This window comes from Monodelphis domestica, chromosome 3 (genome assembly GCF_027887165.1).
Source record: "Monodelphis domestica isolate mMonDom1 chromosome 3, mMonDom1.pri, whole genome shotgun sequence".
Classification (NCBI taxonomy): Eukaryota; Metazoa; Chordata; class Mammalia; order Didelphimorphia; family Didelphidae; genus Monodelphis; species Monodelphis domestica.
In genome coordinates, this window is record NC_077229.1 from 195624428 (window position 1) to 195638171 (window position 13744).

Here is a 13744-nt window from a genome sequence, read left to right on the forward strand (position 1 = left end):
TGCAGGAAGTGTCTGGGTTATTTAGGGTTTTAAAAGCCATACAGAATTTTTCTATTTGTTTTGAGAATTGATAGGGATCCACCAGTTTATTGAATAGGGTGGTAAGATCATCAGACGTGTTTTAAAGGAGATCAGTTTGGCAGTTGAGAGACATGGATTGGAGTAGAAGGAGACTTCAGATAGGGCTGCCAACAAGAAAGCTATTGCTGTAGATCAGATATGAGGGGGTGAATTCTCACACCAGGTTACTCATAATGTCAGAGGAAAGAAGGGAAACCTAAATGAAAGATGGTACAATAAGACTTGATCGCTGATGGGAAGTGGTTTGGAAGAGAATGAGGGGTCATGCTTAATATCTAAGTTGTAAACTTAAGCAACCATGATGATGTTGATCCTCTGCAAAGAATTGAGGAAATTAGGAAGATAGAAGAGTTGGAGGGAGGAGGGGAGGAAAGAATGATTTCAGTTTTAGATTTTAAGAGTTTAAGGTGTATATTGGGACATTCATTTTGATATATTGTAAACCTTAAAATTTCTTAGACTTGTGAATGTTGGAAATTTCACCATTGGAAAGTTTCATACTTGGAAAAAATTTCCTACTGATAGTGGGAACTCTATTGGAATGTGAACCCCCTTGGCATGGGAGGATCCTTCTCCTCTGTACATAAGACTACTTTAGGGCAGACCTTTTGCTAAACAATGGAAAGGGCTTTGACCTATTCTTAAGCATAGAACAGGAAGTTCTTTGAGTCATGATTGATTTTAGAATTGATACAATAGAGATACTTGGAATGACAGAACCAGGTCTTGGAAAATACAGTTTCCACCCTACTTAGAGTAACAGGATTTAGGAAGGGCTGCAGCAAAGGATCAAGATTTAATTATTTGAGAATATGACCTTCAATAGACATGTGCCAAGCCACAGACCTTTGGGTGGTCCTGGGTTAAACTAGAACCACCATTGGCACAGGGGAGACATCGACAGTGATTGGTAGATGTGAGAACTGAGGGGAGGGAACTTAGATGGTTTCCTTAAAGATAGCGGGGCTGAGGAGAGGAGGAGGGGGCGAGAGGTTTTGCTCTGAGAGGTTGTGCTCTGAGAAGTTTTGCTCTGAAGGAGGCTGGAGGTGGAGGCCGCTGAGACTGTTTCTCCATTTTGGTCACGTGAGTGATAGGGACTGATCTCTTTTCTTTGCCTCAGCTATCTAAGGGCTTGGGCCTTTTGGCCCAGCCTAAACAGAGGGGGTATTTAAGCCCTGTATTAAGGGTATTAAGCCTCCTTCCTCTCTCTCCCTCTCTCTCTCCCTCCCTCCCTCCCTTCCTCCCTCCCTCCTTCCCTCTCTTCCTTCCTCCCTCCCTCCCTCCCTTCTGTTTGTAATTAAACTCCATAAAAGGTTGAATGCTGATTTGAGTTTTCATTTAGGAATTACATAGCTGAATTCCTTGGCGACCTTAAATTAATATATATCAGTCTTTTAAAGTTATTTCCTTGTCACAATATCTAATAGGTAGTTACAGATTTGAGACTGTAATTTGGGAGGGAGGTTAAGGCTGGCATGTAACTTGTAAAAGTTAACTACATACAGGGAGATAAGACACCATGGGAACTAATAGCATCACTAAGTAAATAGTGTAAAGGGAGAAAAGAGGGCCCAGGACAGAGTGTTGGTGGCTATCCACAGTTTACAGGTGTTACCTAGATGAAGATCCAGTAAAAGAAAATAGAAAGGAGCTATCAGATATATTTCAGAATGCTTGTAAAAATGTCTCCTCAAAGTCAACTCTTTCAAAGAAGCCATAAAACTAGATGTGTGAACACTTTTGCTGTTCATCACTCTTTTGCAAGGTGTCTTGGGCTAGGTCTAAATGGAAGAAGAATTTCTAAACCTGTTGAGGCATCTCCCATGTCTCCTCCCCCATATGCACCTATTTGCAGATGAATGAAATACAGGATGCCTCGAAGGACTGGCTTGACAATATATGCAGTCAACAAAAATCGATGTAAATGTCTACATAGTCAATATTACAGATGAACAGTCTGTATATTATATATATATATATATATATATATATATATAATAAGACTTTACTATGTTGGAGATAATGGGATATTTTGGAATGTTGCGCCATGTTTCAATAATCCCAGTTTTACCCCAGGTCGAAAACCCTGGAGATTTTTGATTTGTGATTTTGAACAACTATAATGATTTATGGTCTGAAATGACTATAGTATCTCTAAAATCAAGAGTCTTTGGTGACCCTTAGGGCAATGGAGACACCCATAGTAGAATACAGGTAAGTTGTAGCATATTTTCAATAATGGCCTGCATGTATGGTAAAAATGTTATAGTAAATAAAAAAGTATATTCTATATAGGAGGTAGGTTGCTCTTGTAGGAAGAGCAGGCTATATATAAACTAATAGACACCCAAAAGCAACACTAGTAAGAGGTATATCAGAGAGATGCAATGGGTTCAGTTCCAAACCACCACAAATAAAGGGAGTCATTAATTTTTTCTTTCTCAATGCATATAAAAGTTATGTTTATACTATACTATAGTATGTATAGCAGTATTAGGTCTAAAACAATGATGCACATACCATAATTTTCAAATGCTTATTGCTAAAAAAAATCTAACCATCATCTGAGCTTTTAGCAAGTTGTAATATTTTGGTCGAGGGAGAGTCTTGCCTCAGTGTCGGCTGCTGACTGAGCAGGGTGGTGGTTGTTAAAGGTTGGGGTAGCTGGGGCAATTTCTTAAATTAAGACAACAATGAAGTTTGCCACATCAATTGACACTTCCCTTCACAAAATATTTCTCTATAGCATGCAGTACTGTGTTGATAGCATTTTTCCCAATGTAAAACTTATTTCAAAATTAGAACCTACTCTCTAAAACCCTGCCACACCTTTATCAACAACAATTGTTGTGGCTCTGAGAGTAATAAGGTCTAAGGAGAGGGGAAAGAGTGGGTGGGATGGCTGGTCAAGGGAGCAGTCTGAACACAGACATTTATCAGTAAAGTTCTCAATCTTGTGGATACTGTTTGTGGTACCCCAAAACAATTAGAATCATAACTTCAGAGAGCAGTGATCACTGATTACCAAAACTGATATAACATAATAATGATAATGAAAGTTTTAAAATAATGCAAGAATTACCAAAATGCGACAGAGACCAATGTAGGTATAAAATGCACTATCTATGAATCACAGTAGAAGAGAGTATGCCTGTGTTCACAGAAAATGAGATCTAGAGGAGGGTCTCTAGCACATTGGCTAGATTGCCTTCAAAACTCATGGGAGAACATGGACAAGAACCTTACAGGAAGAGATGGAGTGAAAGCTGCACTCTTGGAAAGGATTACTCTCTTCCATAAGTTCACAGACCCAGTGCTGTGTGCAGACTCATGTCTACCATTACTGTCAGTCCGGTTAGGGATTGTGTGCCAGGTGCTCGGGCACTGTGCTTGTCACTGAGCAGATGATAATGATAACAAAATCACCCCGTTCCTCCAGGAGCATGCACTTTTAGCTAGAGGAGATCATGTGTGCTAGATGATGGAGAGAAATAGCAGTAGCAACTTAGGGAATTAGGAAAGGCTTCCTGTAGAAGGTAGAACTGAAACCAAGCCTTAACAGAAAATTGAGTTTCTCAAAAGTGGAATTGAAGAGGCAACAGGCTAACTGAATGAAAAGTGAATTGTGTTTGAGGCATAGCAAGAAGAGTCAGTCGATTAGATCAAAGAGTTAGAGCTGTTGTTGTTACTGTCTCAGTGCACTTGTTCTTGTCTTTGTAATTGTCAGTGTTGGTCTCTGTCATAGAATCTTTCCCCATTCCCAGTTTGTCCATCTTTGCCCCAAAGTCCTGGTCCGTGTCTGTAATGGCTGTCATTTGTGAGAATACTTTGTCAAGTCTGTTATCCAAGTTGTTAATGTCACTCTTGCCCAAGATTACTTTGTCCTTTTCTAATTGTTGTATAAAATTGCCAAATCATCATGACAGATCCATAGGCTGCTGGAAAACATTGGCTATAAAGATGTCATTTCTATTTTCATTTGTTCCCAATATTTAGTTATATTCATGAGTTCCCCCAGGAAATCATGGAATATAGTAGAAATTGCCCCAAAGATTGAGTAATACAAATGAGCCAGTATCACTAGTACCAGGCTAGGCCACAGTATCTTTTGGGTTTTTTTTTTGCTTTTTTCTGTATCTCATGTTCACCCCAATATCTGTCCAAGCCTCCCCAAAGGAAAAAAAAAGTTATCAGTTTAAATTTGCCTTTAAGTTACTTCACTGCTGTGAGCTGGGTTCACAGAATTCTAATGGACAAGATGGCTTCCCCTCCTCCCAGTCACTCTCAGTCATCAGTAACTGTCAGTTGTGCAGCTACCTGGGGTCATCACTGTGAGGGAAGGATTGAGAGTGGGACAGAGGAAATGGAAGGAGAGAGGGAAATGGGGAGAGAGGGAGAGAGAAGATTATTCTTCCCCTCTTTTTCTGGGAGAGAGGTAGCCAAGTCTTGTCCCCCTGACAGAGGGAATATGTCTCCTCAGAGAATAGTTCTGGGAGATGGAGGATATGCACTGTCACTTCCCTTCAAAAACCTGGGGTCACCCCACCATCACGGAGAGATGTTGCTCCTTGGGTTAGGCAGTTTGGATCCCTGGGATCCTGAGCTAACTTTCCCCTTTTAGGGAGAGATATGATTCTCCCCAAATCTTCTGTCCCCTTCCCTAGTGTCAGAAACCAGCCAGACCTAAGTCTAAAGTAGTAAACAATTTATTTGGGTTCACACAGGGAAGGAGAGGTAAGTGTGTCTGTCAAGAAGTGGGGAGTAGGAAACCCTAACACTGGTCCCCTCTGACAGACTGATCCCCCCAAGTTCTCAGAATTCAAGGCTTAGTGCCTTGAACCCTCCTCCAGCCAGCTGCTGGTTGATCCCTATTCCTCAACTAACTAGCTTTTAATTAAGGAGTCTAGGAACAGGTCAGGGAGAGAGAAATCTCAGGGAAAGATCTGGATGGCTCCTGCCAGCACGAGTCCAAATCCAAAACCCCCTTGAGAATTCCGGTAGCTGTTCTTGAAGAGTCATAGTGGAGGTGTTTTGGGGTCCCAGAAGGAATAACAGGTCTCATATGGATGGGCTCTTTCTCAGCTTCCAGGAAAACCTTTTCCTCCCAGGCAGGAAGACCGTGGGCAGTTGGAGCTTCTCTCTCTCTGCCTCTCCTCTGCTGCTCTTCAGCTGATCTCTCCTCTCTTTCTTACATTACAGTAGTTAAATGGAAATAACGTGATAACCAGAAAAATTGGTTGCTTCCAGGTTATGAACAACATTACATGTTCAATAGAAGAGTTTATATTTGTTCCTAGATGTATAGTGAACTACTTGGTCTGTCTTAGAGTTAGCATTTAGGAAAATAACTGTAGCAGTTCTGCAGAAAACAGATTGAAGAATGAAAGAGATTGAAGCAAGAAGAATCAATGGAAGAGACTTTTACAATAGTCTAAGCAAACAATGTGATTGGGGTCTAAACTAAGCTACTGTTGTGTAAATGGTGTTAAGGAATGAATTTTTATTTTATATTATCTACCTTCCTTACTTTATGACATCTCTATATGTGTTGTTGTTGTTGTTTTAAGCCTTCACTTCCATCTTAGAATCAATATTAAGTATAGGTTCCAAGGTAGAAAAACAGTAAGGGCTAGTCATTTGGAGTTAAGTGACTTGTTCAAGGTCACACAATTAAGCAAGTATCTGAGGTTATATTTGAACCCAAGACCTCCTGTCTCCAGATTCAGCACTCTATCCACTGTGCCACCTAGCTGCCCCATGAATAGGTTAAGTAAGCTATCTACTTTTCTCAGACAAGTCACTAATTATTGTAACAACTAAAATATCTTCACTACTAAAGCGCAAATGTATCAGAGAGCAATTGTATGATTCCAGACTAAATCATAAAATGTGCTACAATGGTAGTGTTGCCATTTTGGGTTAAAACCTAAAATTTGCCTTGATTTACTTACAGTCTCTTTCCAAGTTACCTATCCACAAGCTCATCATTTTTTTTACAATTAAAAGCTATATGGAAAATTGAGGTTATTAATTATTTTATAGTTTTTCAGTCCAACTTGAAGAAAATATTTTAGTTATTAGGCAAAAATGTTCTATTCTAATATAGATGCAAAAATCTTAAATAGGATACTAGCAAAAAGACTCCAGCAAGTCATCACAAGGGTTATTCACTCTATGACCAGGAAGGATTCATACCAGGAATGCAAGGATGGTTCAGTATTAGGAAAACCATCCACATAATTGACCATATTAACAAGCAAACCAACAAAAATCACATGATTATCTCAATAGATGCAGAAAAAAAGCCTTTGACAAAGTACAACACTCATTCCTATTGAAAACACTAGAAAGCATAGGAATAGAAGGGTCGTTCCTAAAAATAATCAACAGTATATATCTAAAATCATCAGCAAACATCATTGCCACGGGGATAAACTAGAAGCCTTCCCAGTAAGATCAGGATTGAAACAAGGATGCCCATTATCACCTCTATTATTTAACATTGTACTAGAAACACTAGCTATAGCGATTAGAGAAGAAAAAGAAATTGAAGGTATTAAAATTGGTATTGAGGAGACCAAGCTATCACTCTTTGCCGATGATATGATGGTCTACTTAAAGAGTCCTAGAGGATCAACCAGAACACTAGTGGAAATAATCAACAAGTTTAGCAAAGTTGCAAGATACAAAATAAACCCACATAAGTCATCAGCATTTCTATATATCTCCAATCCATCTCAGCAGCAAGAATTAGAAAGAGAAATTCCATTTAAAATCACCCTAGACAATATAAAATACTTAGGAATCTATCTGCTGAGACAAACACAGGAACTATATGAACACAACTACAAAACACTCCCCACACAATTAAAACCAGTTCTAAAAAATTGGAAAAAACATTGATTGCTCATGGGTAGGACAAGCCAACATAATAAAAATAACGATCCTACCCAAATTAATTTACTTATTTAGTGCCATACTCATCAAACTTCCAAAAAACTATTTTACTAAATTAGAAAAAACCATAACAAAGTTCATTTGGAAGAACAAAAGATCAAGGATATCTAGGGAAATTATGAAAAAAAATGCAAAGGAAGGAGGGCTTGCAGTCCCAGATCTCAAACTATATTATAAAGCAATGGTCATCAAAACAATTTGGTACTGGCTAAGAGATAGAAAGAGGATCAGTGGAATAGACTTGTGGTAAATGACCTCAGCAAGACAGTCTATGATAAGCCCAAAGATCCCAGCTTTTGGGACCAAAACCCACTATTTGATAAAAACTTCTGGGAAAACTGGAAGACAGTATGCAAGAGATTAAGTTTGGATCAACATCTCACACCCTACACCAAGATAAACTCAGAATGGGTGAATGACCTGAATATAAAGAAGGAAACTATAAGCAAATTAGGTGAACACAGAATAGTATACATGTCAGATCTTTGGTAAAGGAAAGACTTTAAAACCAAGCAAGAGCTAGAAAAAAATCACAAAATGTAAAATCATTAATTTTGATTACATCAAATTAAAAAGGTTTTGTACAAACAAAACTAATGCATCCAAAATTAGAAGGGAAGCAACAAATTGGGAAACAATCTTCATTACAAAAACCTCTGACAAAGGTATAATTACCCAAATTTATAAAGAACTAAACCAATTGTATAAAAAAATCAAGCCATTCTCCAATTGATAAATGAGCCAAGGACATGAATAGGTAATTTTCAGATAAAGAAATCAAAACTATTAATAAGTACATGAAAAAATGTTCTAAATCTCTTATAATCAGAGAAATACAAATCAAAACAACTCTGAGGTATCACCTCACACCTAGCAGATTGGCTAACATGACAGCAACAGAAAGTTATGAATGCTGGAGGGGATGTGGCAAAGTAGGGACATTAATTCATTGCTGGTGGAGTTGTGAATTGATCCAACCATTCTGGAGGGCAATTTGGAACTATGCCCAAAGGGCAATAAAAGACTGTCTGCCCTTTGATCCAGCCATAGCACACTGTTGAGTTTGTACCCCCAAGAGATAATAAGGAAAAAGACTTGTACAAGAATATTCATAGCTGCACTCTTTGTGGTGGCAAAAAAAATGGAAAATGAAGGGATGTGCTTCAATTGGAGAATGGCTGAACAAATTGTGGTATATGTAATGATGGAATACTATTGTGCTCAAAGGAATAATTAACTGGAGGAATTCCATGTTAACTGGAACAACCTCCAGGAAGTGATGCAGAGCGAAAGGAGCAGAACCAGGGTAACATTGTACACAGAGACTGATACACTGTGGTACAATCAAATGTAATGAACTTCTCCATTAGTGGCAATGCAGTGATCCTGAACAACTTGTAGGAATCTATGAGAAAAACCACTATCCACATTCAGAGGAAACACTGTGGGGGAAGAAAAACAACTGCTTCAATACTTGGGTTGAAGAGATATGGTTGGGGATGTAGACTCTAAATGAACATCCTAGTGCAAACATCAACAACATGGAAATAGGTTCTGATCAAGAACACAAGTAATACCCAATGAAACTGCACATCGACTGTGGGAAGGGTGGGGGGGAAGGGAGGGAGGGAAATAATGTGATAATTGTAACCAAGGAATAATTTTCTGAATTGGCTAAATAAATTAATTTTTTAATGTTCTTTTCTAACTCTTAATACATTGTTATTGACCAAGCATTGTAATTACTAATTAAAGAAAACACTTGCACTACGCTTTCATAAAAGCAGAAGGTTCCTTTTATATGGAAGTTAGACACTTAATGGTCTTGATATCATGTGTTTTGTAGAATTTCAACTACTGATTCTTAACCATTCTTGGTGTTATAGGCACTTTGGCAATCTGGCAAAACATATTGATCCCTTCTTACTATCATGTTTTTAAATAACAAAGTACCTAAAATTTTAGAGGAACCATTATATTGAAATGTTATTTTAAAAAAGTTTAGTTCACAGAAAGACACATTACACACTTGGCTACCCATAGAATAAAAAGCTACTGTGTATAGAACTTTGGTTTCTCTTAAATAGCCTTTTATTATTACCTTATGTTAAAAGGTTTCATTCCATGATCTTTTTGTTCATTTGGCTAAGTGGTTCCATTTTTTGAGTTGTACCCTTATGTCAACCAATTTGGAAAATCTGTTCAAAGGGACTTGATTTTATAAAGACAGGTAATTAAATTGATGCTTTATACTTTGGTTCATTTAAATGGGTCAAAAAGAGTTTCTTAACTCTTTTTGGGTACGATATTTTCCTTTTTTATATTATTCTAGAACAGGGGTTCTCAACCTCTCAGTTTGTAGCAATGAGAATACATAATGCATATCAGGTATTTACATTGTGAATCATAACTGTAGCAAAATTACAGTTTTGAAGTAGCCACCAAAATAATTTTTTGGTTTGGGGTCACTGCAACATGAGGAACTGTATTGCGGGGTCACAGCATTAGAAAGATTGAGAACCACTGCTCTAGAATATAGATAGAGATTGTGATCAGTTTGTTGAGAACAAGAGCACCACACCTCCCACTATTAACAGGTCTTACATCAAGGGAGGAGATCCTCTGAGCTATATAATTAGAAGAGTGGCAGTTTTGTTTTGTTTTTTAGTTCAAAAAATATAGTCAGACTTTTTATTAAATATGTAATCTGAGTGAAATGTGCCAGGTTTTCAAATATATAGCAAATTATCTTTTGAAAAATTGCCTAGTTAAAAGTGTTCTTTCCAATCTGAAGGGATTTGTTTGCCTTTTATCAGTGGTGACTTAGTGTTTTTCAACTGCTTGCTCTTTATTGTCTTAAAATTTATTTAGTTTTGTACTTGGTTGAGTAATACTGATAGTGACTATTTTGGATTAGGTGCTAGGAAATGTCACCTCAAGGATCTATGAAGGATAAGCATTTAAAAAATTCATCTTTGGTTTGGATTTTCTGAGGGGTGTATTTCTTAGTTTGAATCACTCTTAACAATCCTTCATTTCATTTCATATCAGAAATAACTTTTCTTTCCCTTAGGCAAATGAAATGTTATTCAGTGGAAGGAAGTTGACTGCACAGGAGGCTTGTGCCAAAGGACTGGTCTCCCAAGTGTTTTGGCCGGGGACATTCACACAGGAAGTAATGGTTCGAATTAAGGAACTTGTCACATGTAATTCAGTTGTAAGTTTGTTTTCTTACATATAATATTTTAATCTTAGGGTTTATGTATGACACATCCTCAGAGAGCTCAAAACCCTATTTCAGAAACTTGAAAACAATACCAGTAAACCCCATAACTTTGCCAACGAAAAGAAAAGTAGAAGAGTTGTGATGTGACCATGAAAGTAGTGCCCATCTGACTTAAAGTAGAATGGGAAATAACATTGACATGAAACATTGACAACTATGATAGAAGTCATAACCAGAAGCTCACACCCCTTCTACTAATTCTAATCTGTATTTTTATCCAAATGTCAGTATATTTTATGTTTGACCTTCATTTGAGAAGGAAATAGGACCAGGACCTTTAGAACTTAACATGAAAATGGAAATTATAGCAGCGGAACAATAAAAATATTTTTTTATAAATCCTTATGGATATATTTCTGTTTTTATGAAAGTTAGTTCATTTTCCAGATTTGAAAATCCAAAGTATAGAATGTGAATAAGCATCTATAATATAATTAATATTTTAATTAATAATATTAGCATAAGGTAAATATAATAAGAATCTATAGTAATATTCAGTGTTTCTTATTAACAATCTGCTACTTTGATCAAGTATTCCAAAGTGACACCTTTCTATAAATTATTGTTATAGCCATTATTTTAAAAATATTTTCCCAAAATGAGATTGCTGGAAACCATCTTCAAATAAGAGAATGTTGCATAAATTTTATTCCTGTTTCTCACAATTTACCTGCTTTAAATTTTCTTAATTACCCTAAATAACATTCCTTCTTCTAACAAGTAAAATGAGTACTATATCTAGCCAGTGAACACATTAAAAAAATTTTCCCTAAATCTTATAAAATCATTGAAAAAGACATGAATTCTCAGTGCTCCTTCCTAAGATACATGAGAATCCATCTATTTCTGAAGACCATGAGTATTTTGATTCAAGTGACATTCTCAGGCAACAGATAAATACTTGGGACTTCGAAGCAGTTGGATTGTTTAGTAGAAAATGTGTGGTCTGAGAATAACGGGTCTTCACTTTCAAGACATTTATTCAGTAAGTAACATTGCAGGTGTTCAGAATGTAAAGTGTTTCATATAAGTCCAGGACAACCACAGCAATATACTTGAGAATTGTTTTCATTTTATATCATGTTAGAGTGGTAATATAGGGAACCTGAGACTGTTTTTTGATCATTTTAAAGCCATCTTGAAATTGACATATTTACCATGCTTATCATATGAAAATATGAAATATTCTATTTTGGTATCATTTGCATGCATTCTCAAGTATTTTCCCAGGTACCTTTCTGAACCGATGATCCTTCTTTGTGAAACTTACTATTTTGTCCATGTCAGTTCAGGGAATTAAGGAATAATGCACTTGTTGCCCATTACTAAATGAATGTTATTCTTTGACCTAGGTACTTGAAGAATCCAAAGCTCTAGTGCGCAGTATCATGAAGGTGGATTTAGAACAAGCAAATGAAAAGGAATGTGACATATTGAAGAAAATCTGGGGCTCTGCCCAAGGAATGGACTCCATGTTGAAATACTTGCAGAGGAAAATTGATGAATTTTGATTGACAAAAATGACACTGGAATTGTGTTTAGTGGGACATCAGTGGCTCAGAGATGCCGTAATTCATTTAAAATCCAGAAACAAGTTTACTCATAGCTTAAAAAAAAAAGCTTGAAAATAAGACTGGAAAAGTTCAAGCTTTTTACCATCAAGGAGTATCTTAAAGTACTGTATCCTTTAAAAGAAAAAAGGGCAAACAAAAGCGCCTTTTCCCAATATAATTATTTTATACAAAATAAATGTACACACACAAACTGAAAAGTTATAATGTTGAGCACCAGACAGTTCTTTGAATCTTTCATTTTTGTTAACTTTGGCTAGTACTGTATAAAAAAAAAAAGAAAAGGATTGAATGGTGTTTGTTGTTTTCTGGGTGGCAGGAAAGTCTAGAATAATGTTTGTTTTCCTCATTTATTTTCTCCTAGAATACAGAGACTAAACGGGTATGAGCCAGCCCCTCTCCTAACTGCCCCACTCACTGTCAGTAAGATCAGAGATGCTGGCTGAGTTTATCTCCAAGAAGGTGCAAATACCTCAGAGGATGGAATTCAAAATGAAGTCAATCAAAAATAAGTCTTAGGCTTTAGTTTATACCCCTCTAATGAGAAGTCAAGTGATGAACAATTGAATGTGTGCTCAGGATTTATATTCAGTAAGCCCTTTTTTGAAGACATGTCCAATTCTTACCCAGTTAGCATGAAGAAACCACTGTCTCTAGAAGAAAGCTTGTTTTGCAGTATTAGTGAATCACTGAATATCTTATGTATGAATATCTAAGTTATAAGTTAGTCTTAATGGGTTTTAAAAATAATTAGTTTTCTTGACTTTTTTGAAGAATAACTACATAAGTGCTTCTTGTTGCTGGGTGAGAATACTACTTTATATACAGTTTTGTTTTTCTATTTGCAGTTTTAATTGATATACTACACCAAAAAACAAAACAAAAAACAAAAAAAAACATTTTATGTTCATAAAGTGTAATTTCTAGGTTCACTTAGAATATATTTTATTTAATAAGTTAAAATTCTTTTGGCACACTATTAAATACAGAAACTCCTTTCAAAAAACTACCTTATATTAGACATGTAATGCTTTTTATGTATACACTATATACTGTATACAGTATGGTGTACAAGAGTGCCCTGTGTAAATAGACATATTTTGCATTCCTTTCAGGAGTGGTAACTGATTCCTGACTACAGATGCCTATTATTAAGTTGGGCAGCTGTGCTTGCAACGTATTGAATGTATGAAGAATGAAATAAAATCAAACCTTATTTTTGTACAGTTTTGAAGTTTGTACTTGGAACTGACCACCTCCCCTTCCTTGTGGAGAGCTGTACAGTGTGTAAATCTGCCTTTACCTTGGATTGGTACAGTATTTTTGCATCTGTGGGACCTACTTTTTTTGTTCAGTAGTTGAACTATATATAAACTGTACAATCTGTAAAGTTTTTATAGAATAAATATTCAGCTGTGAAAACTGGTTAAAATAAAACTAATATTTCTTAACACATTCTAAATATCTTTGCTATAGTCCAGTTTTTTTTTTAGTTTTTTTCTTCTTTTTAAAAGAGTTTCCTCTGAACAGTTTTTAATTCTTTTTAAATCCTTTTCTGAGAGTTGGGTTTTATAAAAGAAGCAAGAGTATCTTTGGGCTTGTTTTTTGTTTTTATTTTTAAGGCTAGCTTCTATGAGTTATCTAAAATTATAAAAGCCAATAAAAGAACTTTATAGTCTGGTAAGATTTTCCTTGAAACCTGATTTTAACGAGGGAAAAATTTTTTCCCTGTAGTATCAAGTAAAATGCCCTGAAGTTCATTTTGAGTGGTCTTAAGGTTTTTCTTAGTTACGATAATGATTTCTAAATTGTGGTCCAGCAAACATTTCTGGTGGCTTTAACAGAATGT

At 36.2% G+C, this 13744-nt stretch overlaps 1 protein-coding gene across 11 annotated transcripts in view; it reads left to right on the plus strand.

Moving 5' to 3' along the window:
- CDYL (chromodomain Y like) overlaps positions 1 to 13357 on the plus strand; it is a 188129-nt gene extending 174772 nt beyond the window's left edge. For all 11 annotated transcript variants that reach the window (XM_056823385.1, XM_056823382.1, XM_056823381.1 and 8 more), the window contains 2 exons: positions 10112 to 10255; positions 11677 to 13357. In XM_056823385.1, coding sequence (XP_056679363.1) covers positions 10112 to 10255; positions 11677 to 11835 — 303 coding nt within the window. In that variant the 3' untranslated portion in view covers positions 11836 to 13357. The remainder of the gene's footprint in view (positions 1 to 10111; positions 10256 to 11676) is intronic.
- Positions 13358 to 13744: the final 387 nt, after the last annotated feature.